At 43.7% G+C, this 22,389-nt stretch overlaps 1 protein-coding gene and 1 long non-coding RNA gene across 4 annotated transcripts in view; one reads left to right on the top strand and one right to left on the bottom strand.

Moving 5' to 3' along the window:
* Window positions 1–5,311: 5,311 nt before the first annotated feature.
* On the bottom strand, window positions 5,312–5,637 carry LOC120908969. Its single transcript, XR_005741204.1, has 2 exons — window positions 5,465–5,637; window positions 5,312–5,425 (listed from the first exon to the last, which is right to left on the bottom strand). It is a non-coding gene; the product is annotated as an uncharacterized LOC120908969 (long non-coding RNA).
* A 38-nt stretch (window positions 5,638–5,675) lies between these two features.
* GRID1 (glutamate ionotropic receptor delta type subunit 1) overlaps window positions 5,676–22,389 on the top strand; it is a 1,428,863-nt gene continuing 1,412,149 nt past the window's right edge. For 2 of the 3 annotated variants that reach the window (XM_040320513.1, XM_040320514.1), the window contains exons 1-2: window positions 5,676–5,992; window positions 11,610–11,765. In XM_040320513.1, the coding sequence (XP_040176447.1) occupies window positions 5,914–5,992; window positions 11,610–11,765 (235 nt within the window). In that variant the 5' untranslated portion in view covers window positions 5,676–5,913. The remainder of the gene's footprint in view (window positions 5,993–11,609; window positions 11,766–22,389) is intronic. The other variant, XM_040320512.1, reaches the window with a different exon arrangement.

The following is a 22,389-nucleotide window of genomic DNA, read 5'->3' as shown; positions in this document are numbered from 1 at the left end:
GTACATTCAAACACAAGAACAAAGATGGAATATCATTCCCTATGTAATGGGAATGGGTGCGGGGTGTTTGTGGTTCTGATTAGCCTATGTAATGTCCGATAAATGCATAGTGCAGTGCATAGGCGTGCGCACAGGGTGTGCCAGGTGTGCCTGGGCACACCCTAATCCCCTTGTATGCTGCAGATGCCCCCCTGTTCAGACCCATGATATTTCACCAAAGCCCCCTAATGGGGCTCCTAAAAAAAAAAAAAATCATAAATAATAATAAAAAAAATAGTAATTTAAAAAAATAAAAATGTAACTGTAAAAAATAATAAAAAATAAAATAGAAAGAATAAAAACACAGTCCACTGCCACCAAACTCTGCCCTACTGACATAATGAGGCTCCTAAAAAAAATGCAAAAAAATATTAAAAAAATCAAATTTTATATAATAAAAACAATTGTAAAAAATAAATGAATGTAAAAAATAAATGAATGTAAAAAATAATAAAAAATAAATGAATGTAAAAAATAAAAACTACTGACACTGTCCACTGCCCCACTGACACCAAACTCTGCCCTACTGACATAATGAGACTCCTAAAAAAAATATATAAAAAAGAATAAATAAATAAAAAAAAAATGTAAAAAAACAAAACAAAATAAAAATGTAATTGTAAAAAATAATACAAAATAAAAATGTAATTGTAAAAAATAATACAAAATAAAATAGTAAAAATAAAAACTACTGACACCAAACTCTGCCGTACTGACATAATGGGGCTCCTAATTTTTTTTTACAAAAGTAACAAAAAAATATTTATAAATAATAATAATAAAAAAATTGTAAAAATAAATAAATGTTATTGTAAAAAATAATAAAAAATAAAATAGTAAAAATAAAAACTACTGACACCGTCCAATGCCCCACTGACACCAAAATCTGCCCTACTGACATAATGAGCCTCCTAAAAAAATTTTTATAAAAAAGAATAAATAAATAAAAAAAAATGTAAAAAAACAAACAAAATGAAAATGTAATTGTAAAAAATAATACAAAATAAAATAGTAAAAATAAAAACTAATGACACTAAACTCTGTCATACTGACATAATGGGGCTCCTAATTTTTTTTTTACAAAAGTAACAAAAAATATTTAAAAATAATAATAAAAAAAATGTAAAAATAAATAAATGTTATTGTAAAAAATAATAAAAAATAAAATAGTAAAAATAAAAACTACTGACACCATCCAATGCCCCACTGACACCAAACTCTGCCCTACTGACATAATGGGACTCCTAAAAAAATAAAAAAATACATTTTTTTTATAAATAATAATAAAAACATTGTAAATAAAAAACAATGTCATTGTAAAAAATAATAAAAAATAAAATCGTAAAAATAAAAACTACTGACACCAAACTCTGCCCTACTGACATAATGAGACTCATAAAAAAAATTATAAAAAATAATAAATAAATAAAAAAAATTGTAAAAAAAAAACAAAAACAAAATTAAAATGTAATTGTAAAAAAATAATACAAAATAAAATAGTAAAAATAAAAACTACTGACATAATGGGACTCCTAAAAAAAAAATATATATATATATTTATAAATAATAATAAAAAAATTGTAAATAAAAAACAATGTCATTGTAAAAAATAATAAAAAATAAAATCGTAAAAATAAAAACACTGCCCCAATGACACCAAACTCTGCCCTACTGACATCGTCCACTGCTCTACTGACACCGGCAGTATATACTGTATACACATGCATATGTGTTTGAGCTTTGGGGTGCACACCCTAATACAATAGGCTGCACACACCTATGGTGCACTGAGTGCTGCCAACCTAAGGAAGAGTGAAAATACAGGGAAATGACTGAAAAAATGAAAGCAGCCACCACTTCTAAGGACTAGTAAGCTGTTAAGAGTTAAAATGATGGAACCAAAGGATGCAGATGTAGGTAACACAAATATGATATGGGTTTAGTTACACTTTAAGGTCAACAAATCAGTAAGAATAAATACCATAGAATCAAACAGCCAGGCAACTAGCATTTTCAGACATAATTCATGGATATAAATGCAGATATTCTCATCATTGTTTCCTAAAGAATAACTTGTAGCTATTCCCTATGCTGCAATGAATGCGGTGTAGACAAGTACCTGCACTTGTGTTGTATTGCCTTTTAAAGCCCACACACAAAGCTTGATGATTGGCAATTTTGGAACACTGTAAATGAAAAGGCAGTTAGCAGTTGTCTGTGTATATGGAGAGAATAAAGAAGCAGGTATGGTGGGGATTTGCTGTATCTTGGTGATCAATGCTCACACAATTACTGCCATTGCTTGTCTCCGGGCTATACCCCTAATGAACTACCCCACTCTGCTCAGTGCAAGTGGCAGAGAAACAAAAGACAACTTCTCATCTGATGAAGGCTTTATTGACTCAATATGATCTGTATTGAGACATGAGGTGTGATCAGAAATAAGCCATGACATATTATATTAGCGATTCAGCCAGCAGTAGAAGAAGCTTCAATGGATGCTTCCATAAGCTAAGCACAGTCAATGTTAATGATACAATCTAGGGAAGAGCTGCCTTGCAGACAGAGCATTAACCCTTCCATAGCCAAGATGAGCAATGACAGCACAAGGACTGGACAACTTTTACTAGAGGACCATCCCCAGCCTTTGATCAGCCATGCTTACAGCAGGAGATATCAGCCAGGTCCTGTAGTCTCTCCTCTGTGGCCACTGGAGAGTTAAAGTGATGGAACCAAAGGATGCAGATGTAGGATGTAGGTAAATAATTTATTTTAAAGAGATAGATTTTTTTCCTGTCCACGTTGGCCTTTCCAAAGCAGAGGCTGCATGATGTCATTTTACTAATGAGAGAGATCATAGCTGGATGTTGATTAGGAAGCGTTCATTAAGGTGATGATCCAAGGAGGGGAGATCACAGTTGGGTCTGTTACAAGAAAGAGCTGAAATCAAATGCAGGCTAAAGATCCAGCTGTGATGGAGAAACTCCACACACAAATGATGGAGAGAAAACCAATCAGTCCTGCATCCTCCCCACTTAGAGGACTTGTCATCAAAGATCAGGGAAAGTTCTGGAGGACTTGTCATCAAAGATCAGGGAAAGTTCTGGAGGACTTGTCATCAAAGATCAGGGAAAGTTCTGTAGGACTTGTCATCAAAGATCAGGGAAAGTTCTGGAGGACTTGAATCCTCTCACTTGGTTGATCAGTCAGTTCAATGCTCGCTGGTGTGGAGTCACTGCACTGCACTGCACCTATTGCCACCAATGGAGTTGTCCTCTTAAAGTCGGGAGATCAAGGATAAGTTCTTCAACAAGATCTCCGCAGTGATCCATATCATGGAAGATCAGGGGTGCTGGGAAAGTTCTGTAGGGATTGAATCCTCTCAATTGGGTGATCAATTGGTTCAATGCTTGCTGTGGGTGGTGTGGAGTCACTGCACCGCACCTATTGCCGCTAATAGAGTTGTCCTCTTAAAGTTGAGAGAGATAGGATGAGTTCTTCAATAAGATATCCGCAGTGATCCATAACACAGATCAGGGGTGCCGGGGGGGTTCTGTAGGGTAAGAATCCTCTCAATTGGTTAATCAGTCAGTTGATGTTTGTGGTGGGTGGTGTGGAGTCACTGCTCCGCACCTAATAGGGTTGTCCACTTACAGTTGGGAGATTAAGGATGAGTTCTTCAACAAGTTCTCCGCAGTGATCCATATCATGGAAGATCAGGGGTGCTGGGAAAGTTCTGTAGGACTTGAATCCCCTCAATTGTGTGATGTAGTCCGTTCAATACCTGCTGCAGGTGGTGTGGAGTAACTGCACTGTTCCTATTGCCGCTAATAGGGCTGAGGATGAGTTAGGAATGGGAATAGGGTAGGAATAAGGATGAATTTTTTACAATCCATAAGACGGCATGATTGGTTGGCTTTGTTTCTCCAGTGCCATTCATCAGTTCTCACTGTCAGCTTGTTGCATAGGAAGATTCCTTGGCATCAAACAGCCACACTCCATAGGCAGCAGTACCTTCCTTTCCAAGAGTCCAGCTCCATCATCTCCAAAGTCCTCTGATCCTTCAGCCAAGGTTTCCCTCCCTGTGCTCCCTCCACTCCCTATCCTGTCTATTATAGCAGGCAATAAGGTACTCAGCTACAACTGACTATCAATTATAATCCAGCCTGATCCACTGAACTTCACTCTTATGTACCCAGCTCCTGAGCTCCACACACAATCCCAGCCCAATGCCTTGTTGCTCCTGAGCTCCACACAATCCCAGCCCTATACCTTATTGCTCCTGAGCTCCACACACAACCCCAGCCCTATGCCTTATTGCTCCTGAGCTCCACACACAACCCCAGCCCTATACCTTATTGCTCCTGAGCTCCACACACAATCCCAGCCCAATGCATTGTTGCTCCTGAGCTCCACACAATTCCAGCCCTATGCTTGTTAAACTGAGCTTCACACACAACCCCAGCCCTATGTCTTAGTGTTCCTAAACTCCACACACAACCCCAGTCCTCCTTTTTGCTCCTGAGTTACACACACACACACACACACACACACACACAGCCCCAGCCCTATGCCTTATTGCTCATGAGATCCTCACCTAATCCCAGCCCTATGCATTATTTCTCCTGAGCTCCACACATGATCACAGCCCTATGCATTATTGCTCCTGAGCTCCACACACAACCCCAGCCCTATGCATTAATTCTCCTGAGCACACACAACCTCAGCCCTAAGCCTTATTGCTCCTGAGCTCCACACACAACCACAGCCCTATACCTTATTGCCCCTGAGCTCCACACACAACCCCAGCCCTATACCTTATTGCCCCTGAGCTCCACACACAACCCCAGCCCTATGCATTATTTCTCCTGAGCTCCACACACAATACCAGCCCTATGCATTATTTCTCCTGAGCTCCACACACAATACCAGCCCTATACCTTATTGCCCCTGAGCTCCACACAACCTCAGCCCTATACCTTATTGCCACTGAGCTCCACACACAACCCCAGCCCTATACCTTATTGCCCCTGAGCTCCACACACAACCTCAGCCCTATACCTTATTGCCCCTGAGCTCCCACAACCCCAGCCCTATGCATTATTGCCCCTGAGCTCCACACACAACCCCAGCCCTATGCATTATTGCCAGTGAGCTCCACACACAAACCCAGCCCTATACCTTATTGCCCCTGAGCCCCACACACAACCCCAGCCCTATACCTTATTGCACCTGAGCCCCACACACAACCCCAGCTCTATACCTTATTGCCCCTGAGCTCCACACACAACCCCAGCCCTATACCTTATTGCTCCTGAGCCCCACACACAACCCCAGCCCTATACCTTATTGCTCCTGAGCCCCACACACAACCCCAGCCCTATGCCTGTGAAACTGAGCCCCACACACAATCCCAGTCCTATACCTTATTGCCCCTGAGCTCCACACACAACCCCAGCCCTATGCCTGTGAAACTGAGCTCCAGTGTTCCCCATCTGAGCTCATCTCTCCATCTCTCAGTGTTTTCACCAAGACTATATTGAGTGGTGAGGCTCTGCAATCACGTGGTAGAAGAGAAGGAGGAGGGGGGTGGGGGGGTCCTCCGCAGTTTGCTGTTTGTTGGGTCTCAGACACACATAGAGTGTTGGAGAGAGCTGCAAGTCTATGCTTTTCCTTGTCTAAGCAAAATAAGAGCTCCTGTACATATTGACAGGCTCTGGCTATAGGATCTAAGCTGCGATCTCTTCTACTGCTGCTGCCTGTGTTGCTTGCATTGCCTTTTACCTGGAAAGCTCCTCTTTTGTCCCCCCCATCATTCTTCCCTGGGTACCAGCAACAAAAATCCGAGCTGATGTGCTGTTTGAGAGGCTGGAAATGGAAGTGTTGATGCTCTGCTTTTTCCCCTGGATATTTCTGTGTTTTTCTGTACGGGCGGACTCCATCATCCACATTGGTAAGATCATAATGATCACCATGGGGTAAAGGGGGGGGGGGGGGGTTGCCAACTGCTGGTAAACTTATGTTGGGGAGGGGGGTTCTTTTCCATGCCATGCTGGCTGATGACTTCCAGTACAAAGTTGTTTGCTTAGCCCAGAACTGGCAGTGTGCTGCCCGCCAGCACCATGCACAGCGCAGGTCCCTATAGGAGACAGGTGAAGGCCAAGGGGACAGACAGTACAGCCAGCACCATGGACAGCGCACGTCCCTATAGGAGACAGGTGAAGGCCAAGGGGACAGTACAGCCAGCACCATGGACAGCGCACGTCCCTATAGATATAGTATAGAAGGAGACAGGTGAAGGCCAAGGGGACAGTACAGCCAGCACCATGGACAGCGCACGTCCCTATAGATATAGTATAGAAGGAGACAGGTGAAGGCCAAGGGGACAGTACAGCCAGCACCATGGACAGCGCACGTCCCTATAGATATAGTATAGAAGGAGACAGGTGAAGGCCAAGGGGACAGTACAGCCAGCACCATGGACAGCGCACGTCCCTATAGATATAGTATAGAAGGGGACAGTACAGTCAGCACCATGGACAGCGAACGTCCCTATAGAAGGGGACAGTACAACCAGCACCATGGACAGCGCACGTCCCTATAGATATAGTATAGAAGGAGACAGGTGAAGGCCAAGGGGACAGTACAGTCAGCACCATGGACAGCGCACGTCCCTATAGGAGACAGGTGAAGGCCAAGGGGACAGTACAGCCAGCACTTGTTCCATGTGATTCTATTTCCATTGCACATGTCATGCAGAGCATGCAAAAGGGACAAATGCTGGGAACTTCTATGTCACTGGATAGGATAAAATAGCAATTGCACTGGATGGGCAGCTGCTATACGAGATGTGCTAATCAGGAGATGAATGGCAGGAAGGACAAGGCTGCATGTGTGCTGCTGGCAATACAAAGCTGAGACACTGGAACCGCAGTGTGAGAGCAGAAATTCACAGGGACTAATGCAGATTACAAAAAAAAAAAACTGCTCAGGCACGTCCTAGATGAGCCCAGATCCAGCAGCTTAGCCCAGACCTAGGCGCCTGGCACTGGCAGGATGAATGGGACGAGGTAATACTGATGTCACATACAGCAGATGGCATACCTAATCTAGGCAGACAGAGAGGAAGCCTTGTGCCCAGGGGGAAGACTAAAAGGGGGGCTGCTTGCCTGTGTGTCAGCTATTTGGGTCAGCTGATGGTGTATGGCTAGGAACCCCTAAGGACTATTTGAGTCAACTGATGGTGTAGGGCTAGGGCCCCCTAAGGACTGTTTGGGTTAGCTCATGGTGTAGGGCTAGGACCCCCTAAGAAGGCGCCATTGCCATGCATGGGACCACGAGTAAGTGTCGGGAGCCGATCCTAGCACACAGCATCACCATGCCATGGGACCAGGAGTGGTGTAGGGAGCCAGTCATAGCCCACAGCATTCTCATGCCATGGGACCAGGAGTGGTGTAGGGAGCCGGTCATAGCCCACAGCATTCTCATGCCATGGGACCACGAGTGCTGTAGGGAGCCGGTCCTAGCACACAGCATTGCCATGCCTGGGATCACGAGTGGTGTAGGGAGCCGGTCCCAGCACACACCATAGCCATTGCTGGAACCACGAGTAAGTGTAGGGAGCCGGTCTTTGCACACAGTATTGCCATGCCTTTGGAACCACGAGTAAGTGTAGGGAGCCGGTCCTAGCACACACCATCACCATGTCTGGGACCACGAGTAATTGTAGGGAGCCGGTCCTAGCACACACCATCACCATGTCTGGGACAACGAGTAAGTGTAGGGAGCCGGTCCTAGCACACACCATCACCATGTCTGGGACAACGAGTAAGTGTAGGGAGCCGGTCCTAGCACACACCATCACCATGTCTGGGACCACGAGTAAGTGTAGGGAGCCGGTCCTAGCACACACCATCACCATGTCTGGGACAACGAGTAAGTGTAGGGAGCCGGTCCTAGCACACACCATCACCATGTCTGGGACCACGAGTAAGTGTAGGGAGCCGGTTCTAGCACACTTTATTGCCATGTCTGTGACAACGAGTAGGTGTAGGTAGCTGGTCCTAGCACACATTGCCATGCCTGGCATCACGAGTAGGTGTATGGAGCTGGTTCTTCTAGCACACAACATTGCCATGTCTGTGACTACGAGTAGGTGTAGGGAGCCGGTCCTAGCACACATTGCCATGTCTGTGACTACGAGTAGATGTAGGGAGCTGGTCCTAGCACACATTGCTATGCCTGGCATCACGAGTAGGTGTAGGGAGCCGGTCCTAGCACACAACATTGCCATGTCTGTGATTACGAGTAGGTGTAGGGAGCTGGTCCCAGCACACATTGCCATGCCTGGCATCACGAGTAGGTGTAGGGAGCTGGTCCCAGCACACATTGCCATGCCTGGCATCACGAGTAGGTGTAGGGAGCCGGTCCTAGCACACAGCATTGCGGATCTATTAAATGGCATTGCAAGAACTTTGATTGCTGAATGAGATCGCTTTCAGGGGTTTCTAACCCAGATCCAGCAGGGACATAGTCAAGAAGATTAAAATCATTAAAAAAAAATACATGTCACCTCAATGGGCTGTACTGTAACCTTGCCCTACAATATTCCACTTAATGCCATCCCAGACATAGCAGTACTTTGTGTTGTTGACTTTTATGTAGGCAGGGAGCTAGTATGAATACAGATGCTGAGCATCGGAGTGGTATGCAGGCTGCATGCCCAGGAGGAACAGGTTGCCCAGCCTTTGTGAATCCAGCCATCAGCTGGGTATGGGCTCGGGTAAATTGGAGAGTTGACAGCTGGTATGGCAAGGAAGGGGTTAAAGCTGGTGCTCACACAGCGATGGAAATCTCCCGTGGAGTTGATGCATTGGTAGAGAGTGAATGAGCAATGGCTCAGGTCAGGTCCCTTAGGAAGCATTACCAAACCCTCCCAATAGAGATGTGACCACTGGAATGTACAGCACTAATTGCACACACATGGCCGACAATACATCAGGATTTCTAAGGAGATCTACCTGGAAGGAGGAATGTGTAATGCATCAGATGGCAGGAGCACAGGATAAGGGACACATACTGATACAGACACATCTGCTTTCTGCTCATACTGCTGATCACTACATCTACAATGAATGTGTTATACTGCAAATGCAATCAGCACAGATGAATTGAAAGTTTTACTGTGGAAGTGTGACTATTTTAATGCAAGGACAGCTGGTTTTAGTCAGTTGGTAAGCCCCTGTGTCACCTGGTCACGGTCACCTGATTGGATTTGTCACCTGGTCATAGTGATGTGTCACCTTGCTATGGTCTTTTAATGTGCCACCTGATCCTGGTACTTAAGGGAGCAGAAAAATATTTGCTGACCATGACAACCATATAAGCAGGGGTATAAGCTGACCAGAGATGTTACATGGCCATGACGGTCACATGAGACCATTTATCAGCTGGCAATGCTAATTAGGTGACTAGGCGTATTAGCCAAGCATTGTAATAAGGTGACTAGGAGTATTAGCTGCCCATAACAATCAGGAAATGTGGAGTATTAGCTGGCCATGGTATTCAGGTGACTGTATTAGCCAGCCATTGTAATTAGATGACTAAGAGTACAAGCTGGCCATGATAATCAGGTGACTAGGATTATTAGCAGGATTTGATAGTCAAATGGTTATGTGTGTTAGTTGGACATGGTTATCAGCTGACTAGGAGTATTTGTTGGCCATGCTGATCAGCTGGCTAGTGATATCGTCTGACTTTGGTAATCAATTGGGTATCATCAGGCTATTGTAATCACAAGGTATATCAGATGGCCATGGAAATCAGGTGACCATGCACATTAGCCGACCATTCTAATCAGCTGACTAGGGCTATCAGTTGGTGACTATGGGTGTTAACTGGTCATGGTAATTAGATGAATGGGCATATTTAATATCTATGCTGATCAGCTGACTATTCATTTTGGCTGGCCATGGTAATCCGGTAACTAAGGGTATTAACTCACCATGTTAATCGGATGGTAAGAGGTATCAGCTTGCCATGGTTATTAGATAGCTAGGAGTATCTAGCCATGGTAATCTGAGGACTAGAGGTAAAAGGTGGTCATGGTAATCAGTGGGCTTGGGGTATTAACTGGCCATGGTAATCAGGTGACTAGGGGTACTAGTTGATCATGGTATTAGGTGACGAGATGTATTATCTGGCCAGGGTACTCGGGTGACTAAGGCCGCGTACACACGGTTGGACAAAACCGATGAGAATGGACCGAGGTTCAGTTTCATCGGTCCAAACCGACCGTGTGTATAACCCATCGGTCTGTTGTCCTTCGGTCCAAAATTTTAAAACATGCTTTAAAATCGAACCGATGGCCCGCTGCCCGATCGGTCCAAACCGATGGTTAGTACAGAAAGCATCGGTTCAAAACCCGCGCATGCTCAGAATCAAGTCGACGCATGCTTGGAAGCATTGAACTTTGTTTTATTCAGCACGTCGTGTGTTTGACGTCACCGTGTTCTGACCCGATCGGTTTTTGGAATGATGGTGTGTACGCACATCAGACCATTTCAGCGGTGAACCGATGGAAATGGCCCGTCGGACCATTCTCATCGGTTTGGAACGACCGTGTGTACGCGGCCTAAGAGTACTAGATGGCCAAGGTGATCAAGTGACCAAGGGTATTAGCTGATCATGGTAATCTGGTGACTAAGGGTATTAGCTGGTCATGGTACCTAGGTGACAGGCTGCCTTTACATTATACAGTTTTCTTGTACAATTTCCCTTTAGATTTACCAAAGCCCTATAATATGAGGTTAAACCTAAATGCTTTCAGTTTGGATGCAAAAAATGAAAGTCCTTGCACTACATAGTTAAAGGAAACTGTATAATGTTTGGCCAGCTTAAGTGTGCTAGCTGGCCATGGTAATTGGGTAACTAAGGGTTTTAGCTGGCCATGGTAAGTGGGTAAATCTGAATCTAAATACTTGGCCATGGTAATCAGGTGACTAGGGGTATTAGCTGGCTTTGGTAATCAGGTGACTATAGGTATTAGCTGGCTTTGGTAATCAGGTGACTATAGGTATTAGCTGGTTATGGTGATCAGGTGACTAGGGGTATTAGCTGGCTTTGTTAATCAGGTGACTAGAGGTATTAGCTGGCTTTGGTAATCAGGTGACGATAGGTATTAGCTGGCTATGGGAATCAGGTGACTATGGGTATTAGCTGGCCATGGTAATCAGGTGACTATTGGTATTAGCTGGCTATAATAATTAGGTGACTAGATGTATTAGCTGGCTGTAATAATCAGGTGACTAGGTGTATTAGCTGGCCAAAGTAATCAAGTAACTAGTGGTATTAGCTGGCCATGTTAATCAGATGGTAACTAGAAGTGTTATCTGGCCATGGCACTCTGATTACTAAGAATATCAGCTGGCTGTGGTACTCTGCAGAGTACATTTATCAGCTTTCCCTGTTATGAAGGCCTCCAGGTCATGAGGATGTGTTGGTTTAATAGTGTCTGCTGTATGTACACAGTGTTCAGCACTGCCAGACTCTCATGGCTCTTTCCGCAACAGGTGCAATCTTTGAAGAAAATGCAGCGAAGGACAATGAAATTTTTCAGCTGGCTGTGTCGGATTTGAATCTCAATGACGAAATCTTGCAAAGTGAAAAGATTGGACACACTATCAAAATTATAGAAGCCAATAATCCATTTCAAGCTGTCCAGGAAGGTAAGTCACCCTGCTTAATGTGTGCTTTTTGCAGAGTGTGGGGTTAATTGCTGAAACCTGGAGGAAGACAGACATGGCCATGCTGTTCATAAAGTAACTTGTGGTTGCTATGTGTAAGGCCGCGTACACACGATCGGTCAAAACCGATGAAAACGAACTGAAGGACCGTTTCATCGGTCCAAACCGATCGTGTGTGGGCCCCATCGGTCAGTTATCCTTTGGTCAAAAAAAAGAGAACTTGCTTTAAAATTGAACCGATGGACGCCTAACCGATCGGTCAAAAAGCCGCGCATGCTCAGAATCAAGTTGACGCATGCTTGGAAGCATAGAACTTCGTTTTTTTTCAGCACGTCGTGTGTTTTACGTCACTGCGTTCTGACACAATCGTTTTTTTTTTAACCAATGGTGTGTAGGACCATCAGTCGGCTTCATCGGTTAACCGATGAAACGGTCCTTCAGTCCGTTTTCATCGGTTTTGACCGATCGTGTGTACGCGGCCTAACAGCTTCCCTTCTCCAGTTTTCATGAATCCGCTCCTGAGGAGGCCTTGGCGGTTCAGATACAATTGAAACATCTGAAGGCTTCCATTCAGCTGTAATGACAGCAGTTCCTTAGCCACGTGCTGCTTCCCCCCCCCCCCCAAAAAAGACATTTCTCATTTCACACTTTGAGTGTTGATTATGTGCGTAAAATCCAATTTGCACATTGTCTTGACCAATCAGAAAAGCTCTGTGCATGTCATAAGTTTATCCAGGGATGTACTTTATGTAAGTGACACTATGGATAATCATTTGCATTTGCTCTGACCATTGTATTTTTCACAGCTGCATAAAGAAGCAGAATGACAGCGTGGCTCACAAAGGCAGCATTGTACTGTATTTCTTGTTGTTGTTGAAAGTTTTGTTCTGCCTGTAGTGGGCACTGTCTTACCAGAAAAGAGAGCTGTGAGTTGTGAAATGATGATCCCTGGTGCATCTGATTTACCATCTCTGCTCCAGCTTCAATCACTAGTTGTCAGTTATTTACTGTCGTTCAGTAAGGGGTTAAACTGTTTTTGAAACCGGGAAAGCTGTGCACTTTTTGCTTGTGTGGCTGTGGCACATTTAGCGTATCGATTAATGAATTAATTACCGAGACTGTAAAATTGATTATGCTTTTTTTTTTTTTTTTGGTGTGTTATTGGAATCCTGAGCATTGAGCAAGTGGGAAATAATAAATCATTGAAAGATCCCTCATTGTTTTCCAGTATCGAGGGAAATGAGGTGGAGCTTGCCAATCTTTCTCTTTCAAAGGTAGTGTGGTTCAAGGTCACTTTTTAAAAAAAACCTGCATAGAGTTTAGCACTGCGTCTGAAAGTGGTATTGAACCCCCTCCCCCAACTGGAACAAGCGGGTTACAGATCGTCAAAATACGATGATGTGTCTGTCTGCAGAGTATTTGCCTTTATTGCTGTTATGTATCTGATGGAATGTCACATTTGCAAGATCAAGTATAATCAGATTTTGCTGTCAGGACAGCGGGAGTTTGATGGTTCCCTTCATTTTAGCTCAGGGATATTTTCCAGAATATGGCATAACTTTATAGTTTTCCTCCATTACATCATCCCTCCAGACTCCCTGATGGAATTACCTAGTCTGCTTTCTCACGATCCTAAACGCGTGCGCTAAACTCTCGCCAATTGCCTAGGTTGCTACAAATTGAAAGTTCGTTGTTGGCTGGCTGTCCACATTACAGGCTAGTCTTCCTTCACCAGTTACAACCACAAACCTGGAAAACATTTGTTTGTAAAACTTTAAAGCATGCGAAAACTTGGTTTAAAAGCCCATCCCCATGACCCCTGTGGAAAGTGGGTAGGATGTTTTGCAGTGATACAATTTGCATTATTTATAAGGAAAAGTGATCTCCTGTACGCCTCTTGTGGTCCAAACCTTATGTGAAAGAAGAAGACATTTCTCTCCAGGTTGCTTACTTAAAGCGGTAGTAAACCGCACACCATATATATTTTTTCTTTAAAGCGGGGGTTCACCCTAAAAAAAAAAAACAATTTTCCTACCATGCCATCCAGCATACTAGCGCGAGCTACAGTATGCCTTTATTTAATTTTTTTGCGCCGTACTCACAGTTTAATCCCTTAGTTAAGTTTCAGACTCCCCATGGGGAATGCGCGTTCCTAGGCAGAGGGGAACATGATTGACGGCCGGCAATGCCGCGTCACGCTTCCTGAAAATAGCCAAAATAGGACTTGGCTCTTCACGGCGCCTGCGCAGTCAGCTCCTATACTGTGCGCAGGTGCCGTATAGTGCCGTGAAGAGCCGAGTCCTACTCCGGCTATTTTCGGGAAGCGTGACGCGCCATAGCCGGCCGTCAATCATGTTCCCCTCTGCATAGGAACGCCCATTCCCCGCGGGTGTCTGAAATTTAACTAAGGGATTAAACTGTGAGTACGGCGCAAAAAAAATAAAATAAAGGCATACTTTAGCTGACGCTAGTATGCTGAATGGCATGGTAGAAACTTGTTTTTTAGGGTGAACCTCCGCTTTAAACCCTGCAAGGAAAAGGCATAATGTTCAAGTGTGCATCGCATACTTGCACATTATGAAATACTTACCATAGAACAAAGCCCTCCAGCGCTGCCATGTCACCGCTGAAGGCCCTTCCATATTCACCTGGTCTTCCTTCTGGATTTGCGTCCTCCAGCCATCTGACTATCATTGACTGGGGGGCGAAGCTATGAAGGGACAGCACAGGTATGCCGTCCCTTCAGAGCGCATGCATCGGTGACATCACTGGATGCATCAGGGCTGTCTTAATGAGAGGGCACACCTGGGCACTGCCCAGGGGCCCCAGCTGCACGGGGGCCCCTGCACTTCCCCAAAGCAGCTGGTCCTTGAGCCCATGCTGCCCCTAAATTGGGGGTACTGAGAGTGATGGATACACAGGGGAGGCAGACTGGCAGAGGTGTGCTGTGCTGTGCAGAATGATACCTATTATTTCACAGCCAGCAGGGAGGGGCAGGTCCAGAGCACCAGTGATGCTCTGATCCCGTCCATGCAGCTTAAATGCCTGGGGGGACATCTGGGGTGTAGCGGGGTCAGAGTACTGTGGGAATAGATAAGATATAGAGAGGTCAGAGTGCTGTGGGCATATCTGGGGTGTAGAGGGGTCAGAGTGCTGGGGGATATCTGGGGTATAGAGGGGTCAAAGTGCTGGGGGGGTATCTGGGATGTAAGGGGTCAGAGTCCTGGGAGGATATCGGGGGTGTAGAGGGGTCAGAGTGCTGGGAGGATAACTAGAGCGTAGAGGGGCCATAGTGCTGGGGAGGCATCCACCTAGCAGATATATTATATGCACAGGACAGCTTTGTTACTTTATGTATGTAGTATTTTCCCACTTTCGTTTCTGTACAGAATGACTGTTCATGTAGTTAATGCAGAGCTCCACCCAAAAGGGGAAGTTCCACTTGGCCGCCTCCTACCTACTTGATGTCTGTTTACCTGCGCTGTCTCCATTGTAGGGGCCCCAGAGAATTACTTTGCCCAGGGGCCCATGATGCTATTAAGACGACCCTGGGCTGCATGCAGTGTGAATATATTCTGCATTGGAGATATTCCCTGTACCCTGTAGGCACAAGCCAAAAAAAGGGTTTACTTCCACTTTGAATACCAAATTGCTAGTTAAAGCATATTTAAACCCCAAATCGGACATGAAATGTATTGCACATTTCTGGTGCTTAGATGTGGTTGTTGCATTTGTTTCCATTGTATCTTTTCTTTCACTTGATCTAGCCAGTAACATGTCTCTGTCCTAGTGTGACAATGCCCACTCACCATATTGTATCTGAGGAGGAGTAACCTTGTCACCCTAGCACAGAAGGTGTTTTAAGGCTACAAAACACCCCCCCTTTCTCATTTTCATAACCTGAAGGGGGATGTTCTGTAGTCAGAGAGAGAACAATTGGAACAATGCTTACTGATAAGTGTGCAAAACTAGCAGAAAACACTCACTTTACGCACTTTCTATGTAGAAACAACATTGTCAGAGCAAACGGAAGAGGGCACACAGGCCTAGTGCATTATCCAATGGATCTGAATAAAAAAAGAGGTAAAATAAGCTACTTGCAAACATATAAATGAAAGCTCTTATCTAGCCACACTTCCGTGGATTGGTGTTGCAGACCTGGTGATATTCCAAGCACAGGGGGGACCTCACCGGGGTCCTTGAAGGCTAATGGGTTTCTTCTTCTTCTCCTTCTCATTTTGTTGTTTGGCTCTGAAGAAGGAACTCATTGGAAACGTGCTAGCCTTCAAGGCCCGGTGAGGTCCCCCCTTTATTTGGGATATTGCCCAGTCTGCAATACCAAGCCATGGAAGTGTGGCTGGATGAGCGCTTTTACTTATATGTTTGTAAGTAGCCTTTTTTACCTCATATTTATTCAAATCCATTCAATATTGCACTAGGCCTGTGCACCTTCTTGTATTGCTCTCAGTACAGGAATAGTGGAGATATTTTCCAAAGGGTTCCGGTGACCCTGGTCACAACCAAGGATTTTTTCACTTCCTGTTTTGGCTATTGGAAGTGAAGGGAAATCTGCCCAATGGGACACAACTGGCAAAAATAAACCTAAGGCCCCGTACACACGACCGAACATGTCTGCTGAAACTGGTCCGCGGACCAGTTTCAGCAGACATGTTCGGTCGTGTCTACGGCCGATCGGACAGGATTCCAGCGTACATTTGCCCGCCAGACCGTTTTCGAGCGGGCAAATGTTTCTAAACTTGCTTAGAAACATGCCCGCTGGAATCCTGCCCGTCGGACATGTTCGGTCATCTGTACAGATTTACCGTACATGTCCGAGCGACCGCCATCCCTCGCATGCGTCGAATGACTTTGACGCATGCGTGGAAGCATTGAACTTCCAGGGCCGCGCACGTCGCCGTATCATCGTCGCGGCGACGGTGAGGCCTCGTCACCGCGTATCGTGTACGCGCGGATTTCTGTATGATGGTGTGTACAGCCATCATACAGAAATCTCCGGGCGGGCATGTACGCTGAAAACGGTCCGGCGGACCGTTTTCATCGTACATGTTTGCCCGTGTGTAAGAGGCATTACAGGTAGGGTTGCATTGATATCGGTGCCGATACTAAGCGTTTGGACGAGCATTGGTACTCGTGCAAATGCTCTGAAACCAATATTTTTAGACATGGTTCTTTCAGCTGTCAGTGGGATTCCCCCCCACTGATAGCTGAAATGTAGAAACAAAAGCTGCCAATTATCGGTTGTTAAGAAGCAGGGTCGCTGCGTTCTTAACAGATGACTCATTCAGCGGTTAGTGGGATTCCCCTGTTGACAGTTGAAGTATGAAAAAATCCTGGCAATTGGTTCTGTAAAAAAAAAAAAACAGCAACCAGACAATGTTTATCAACAACATCGCTCAAAAAGAAACCTTGTTTCTTTTTTGTATATTTTCTTTAAGTATATTCATCTACAGATCAAAGGGATGGACTTTGATCTGCAGATGAAGTCAGTTTAAAGCAACCTGTCAAGTAAAAACAATATTTTTTTTTGTACATTTTGCTCTGCTTAACCCCTTATTAACCCTTAATTTACTCTAAACAGCCTTAACTAACTCCTTATTCTCCTTCTCCATTTAATTATTATTTCTCTGCTGATTTTTTCATGTCTATTTTAAAAACTATTACTAATTAAAATAAGTTGTGCTTTGTTTGTTAATATTTTTTACACCTTTAACATATTTACAAGTTTTACATAAAAAAACCCCCCCACAGAATTAGAAAAAAAAATGAATTTGATTTGTAAATAAATTTTCAATGCTTTGTACCATTGCTGACAGCTGAAGTGCAAACAAAACAGTTGTGGTTGGTATCAGTAATTGGTATCAGTGAGTACAAAAAAAAAAGGTATTGTACTTACTCGTTGTAAAGAAAAAATGGTATTGGTGCATCCCTACTTACAGGGATTATAACACTTCCAAAAGCTTTACTTTTAATTCAACTTTAAACTGTAATTTTTTTTGTAGATTGGAGAGAAAAAAGTCCCCCTTTCCAGTTTTTCTTCGTTAGGGAGATCCACCTTCTCTATTTGTCCTGTTTACCATTATCATCAAAAGTAATAGTAAAATAAAATCCCAGATTTTGTATTGACATCAGAACTGTAATGGAAGGGAAATCTTCCAATTGGGACAATAGTTCTGGAGACCCTGCTGAAACACCTAGGGATTTCCTCTTGATTCCTGTTGTGGCTATGGGACAGGAAGTGAAGGGAGATCTACCCAATTGGACACAGATGACAAAAACCATGACAGAGGTTATAACCCTCCCATGACTATATAAGTTAAGTGGTCCTAGGAGCATACTGGTATGTACTGCAGCACTCCCGCAGCTGTGCAGTGCAATAGGTGGGCAGTCTGCAACGCTGTACATTGTTGTTGCTTGCTATGCACATACCCAAAAAATCACCAAGGGGTCTTCAGTGGTAGCAAAATAATTTAAGTATAACTATACATAGGATGCTCAAGTCTCATGCCGTGTACACATGACCGTTTTTCGTGACAAGAAAAATGCAATTTTTTAAATTGGTCGTGAAAAACGGTCGTGTGTATGCTCCAGAGCATTTTTCTTGACGAGAAAAATGTGCGTTAAAAATTTAGAACCTGCTCTATTTTTTCCCGTCGTTTTTTACATCGTGAAAAATGGTCGTGTGTACGCTTTAATGAGGGGAAAAAACGTGCATGCTCAGAAGCAAGTTATGAGACAGGAGCGCTCGTTCTGTTCCGTCCGTCATACGTGTTGTACGTCACCGCACTTTGCTGGAGCATTTTTTTTACGAACGTGTGTATGCAAGGCAGGCTTGAGAGGAATCACGACAAATCGTTTTTTTGCATGACATGAAAAACAGTCGTGTGTACGCGGCATTACTCTACCCTAAACTAAGTGACATGTTCTGAATAAAGCTCTGATTTAATCCATGTACTTCTCACAAAGGTATCATTGAGTTTTTGCCTTTGGGGGTATATTTTAACCTAGCACAAGTACTGAGTGTCTAATCTACATAGGATTTTTCAAAGAGATTTTCTATTTTTTTTTATTTTTTTTTTACTGCAAGAACAAGGCATTCATTTATCATACTGAATGTAGTTGATGCATGCTCCTGACGCTGAAAAATTTGGCATGTTTACACCTTGCGGTTAATGAGATTGGCAATCAATTTAAGCATTAAAGCTTGTACTTGTTTGTGTCAGTAAGTTACTGTAATTCAGTACTTTTACTATTATAAACCGGTCCAAGGATGTATGGGTATTGTGTTCTGAAATACTCACAAAGCTTAAAACTGCAAGTGTATACATTTAGGAAACCTTTGAGTCTCAATAGTCATTCTTGATTTACCACTAGACTTCCTCTGCTCTTCTTTTAGTCAAAGAGCATAAATGCAAAGCCATTGTCTATTCTTATGCCTTGTACGCACGATCGGGCTTTTGCCCAGCCAAGTCACATCAGAATTCCGACGGGTAAAATAGAACATGTTCTATATCTAAACTCTGTCAGAATTCATCGGAATATCCGATGAAAAAACTCTGATGGGGCTACACACGATCGGATTATCCGATGGAAAAAGTCAGTCGATCGTGTGTAGAAGGCATTACAGCTCTAGAAGCTGGGATACAGTTATTTGAATTGATGTGACTTTACTGTACCAATAGTACCTTAGTATATGTGGCGCTTGGATGAGTGGTATAATCCGGCATAATCATTCCCCAAGCCAGCTAAACAGTATGGGAGTTCTCCTTCTCTATACCGTAATTAAAGAAGGATGTGATTGTATCCATGTTATATTTAATGTTACTCAGCCTTTGCTGATAAACTCTCATCTTTACGTGCATCTAGAAACCTCCTTGTCAAGTTTATCAGGTCTCATAGTTATTGCAAGAATAAATTACACAGGCAAATATTGTCTGTCTGATATCACTGATTCATGTCCAATTGGAAGCAAGTGATAGGGGTAGTAAAACAGATGACATAATCAATCATATTTGTTACTGCAACAACCTTGAAATAAACTAGAGTGTTTTTTGTCTTTAGTACCAAATGAATATATTGGAGTAATGTTTGATGTTATTCTAAGTCATGCTGTCATGTATATTGAAATTTAGAACCCTATGGTATGAAAGTACAGCTACATGGCGCCTTGGTAACATTTCTATTGCCGCGTACACACGATCGGTCAAACCGATGAGAACGGTCTGATGGACCGTTTTCATCCGACCAAACCAATCGTGTGTAGGCCCCATCGGTTATTTATCCATAGGTTAAAAAAATTCAATCTTGTTTTAAATTTAACCAATGGATACCTAACCGGTAGAAAAAAACTGATCGTTTGTAGACACATCCATCGGTTAAAAATCCACGTATGCTCAGAATCAAGTCAACGCATGCTTGGAAGCATTGAACTTCATTTTTTTCAGCACGTTGTTATGTTTTACGTCACCGCGTTCGGACACGATCGTTTTTTTTAACCGATGGTGTGTAGGCACGACTGACCATCAGTCAGCTTCATCAGTTAACCGATGAAAACGGTCCATCAGACCGTTTTCATCGGATGGACCGATCGTGTGTACAGGGCATATGACTCTTCTTGGCCTCTGGTAACATTGGGATTTCCTTGCCAACATAACTTGGTAACCATGTGTTTACTGATAACATTGATGTTCTTTGATTAAGTGCCGGTTCACACAGGGGCAACGCGACTTCCAGCGCGACTTTGTGAGATGACTTCAGCGCGACTTGGAGCGACTTACAATGCAACTTCAAGTTGCCTCCAGGACAGGCGACTTTGCCAGTGGCCAATCAAACAATAATCAGCTCTGTGGGAGGGAGGGGTTTGCCTGAGAAAACTATTTTCTCTTCCTGTAAAGTTGCTTCAGTTAAGACAGTGATGCGACTTTGGAGGCAACTTCCATTTAAATCAATGCGTACAAGTGCCTATAAGTAGCTTAAAGTAGTACAGGAACCTTTTGTGAAGTCGGAGAGACTTCAGTAGTGTACATTAAGACGGCTCTCATTCACTTCAATGAAATTTCTCATGTCGCGTGACTTGGGGCGACACAAGTCAGATTCCAAGTCACTGTAGTGTGAACCGGCACTTACGGTACAATTATTGTGGTTAGTAAGGTAGAAACTGTTTGACAACGTGGTGGGGCTCTTCGCTGCAGTTATGCTTCCCTGACCCAGAAGTATGATACCCTTGTGGTACCATAATACACAAATTGCCAAAGCAGAAATATGGCATGTCTATTGACATCATGATAACATCTGAAAGGTGTGAAGTATGGGTCACAATGTGGATTCCAGTTTTCATTACTTATTTGAATTTGTCGTTTAGTTAGAAATCAATTACATCATGAATTAGTTTGAAAAGGACTCATGTGGATGTTTGTGAAGACCTAATTTTCCAAGGCCATGGCATACCTAATAGCAGTCAGGCACATTTATCTGGACTGGATGTAATGTTGAAAATGTGTTGTTTTTCATTTATCCGATTCATTGTCTACTTCAGTGTTTCTCAACTCCAGTCCTTAAGGCACCCCAACAGGTCATGTTTTAGGATTTCCCTCAGATGAAACGGCTGTGGTAATTTCTATGGCAGTGAAACTGATCAAATCACATGTGCAAAATAATGGAAAGCCTGAAAACATGACCTGTTAGGGTGCCTTGAGGACTGGAGTTGAGAAACACTGGTCTACTTGTAGTCGATCACACATAACTGGACTTGTACTATAATGTTGAGGTTTTAGTTTTAATTTTGAAGATGTTGGTTTTGATTTTATCAAGGTTATTGTATACCAGGTCATAGTCAGTCAAAATTACCTGGACTTATTCTGTAACATTTCTCTTATTTAAAGAGGAACTGCAGTCTTCTCACCGAAATGCTTAAAAAAAACTCTTTGCCATTCTGAAGCTTCCCTCCAACCACTTTGCATATTTTATATATAATGTGATTCTGTACTTGACAAGTATGCTGCAGAAATCTCCCTCCACTAAAGCCTCGTACACACGTACGGGTTTCCCGTCAGGAAAACTGCCATGAGAGCTTTTGGCCGGGAATCCCGGCCGTGTGTATGCTCCATCGCAGTTTTCCTGATGGGAAAACAAGAGAACCAGCTCCCTTTTTTCCCGCCGGGACTCCCTGCGTTTTTTAAGCCGCCATTTTTCCTATGGGAAACGACTCTGGTGGAGCATACACATGTCCGGGTTTCCCGACCAAAGCTCTCATGGCAGTTTTGATGTTGGGAAACCCGGCCGTGTGTAGGGGGAAAAAGTAACCGAGCATGAGCAGGTTCTCGTTTTTCCCCTCGGGTTTCCCAGTGGTAAAAAGTCCCCTGGGAAATCCATACATATGTACTAGGCATGAGTCTGGCTGCAACCATTTTAACTGTGGGCAGCTGAAGCTGCTGCGTGTTCACTTCCTGGATTTACACAGACACACAAAGGCACACCTTCAGCTCTGCAGCTTTCATTGGTCCTCGTATGACTCATCCCCCCTGTCCTAAGCCTAGGCTTTTTACCAGACAAGTGGGCTGTATAAGGAATTTACTGGCAGAAAAAAAAA

Source organism: Rana temporaria, chromosome 8 (genome assembly GCF_905171775.1).
Source record: "Rana temporaria chromosome 8, aRanTem1.1, whole genome shotgun sequence".
In the NCBI taxonomy this organism is placed as follows: domain Eukaryota; kingdom Metazoa; phylum Chordata; class Amphibia; order Anura; family Ranidae; genus Rana; species Rana temporaria.
The sequence above is the reverse complement of the archived record's forward strand: the minus strand, read 5'-3'. Positions and strand labels throughout refer to the sequence as shown.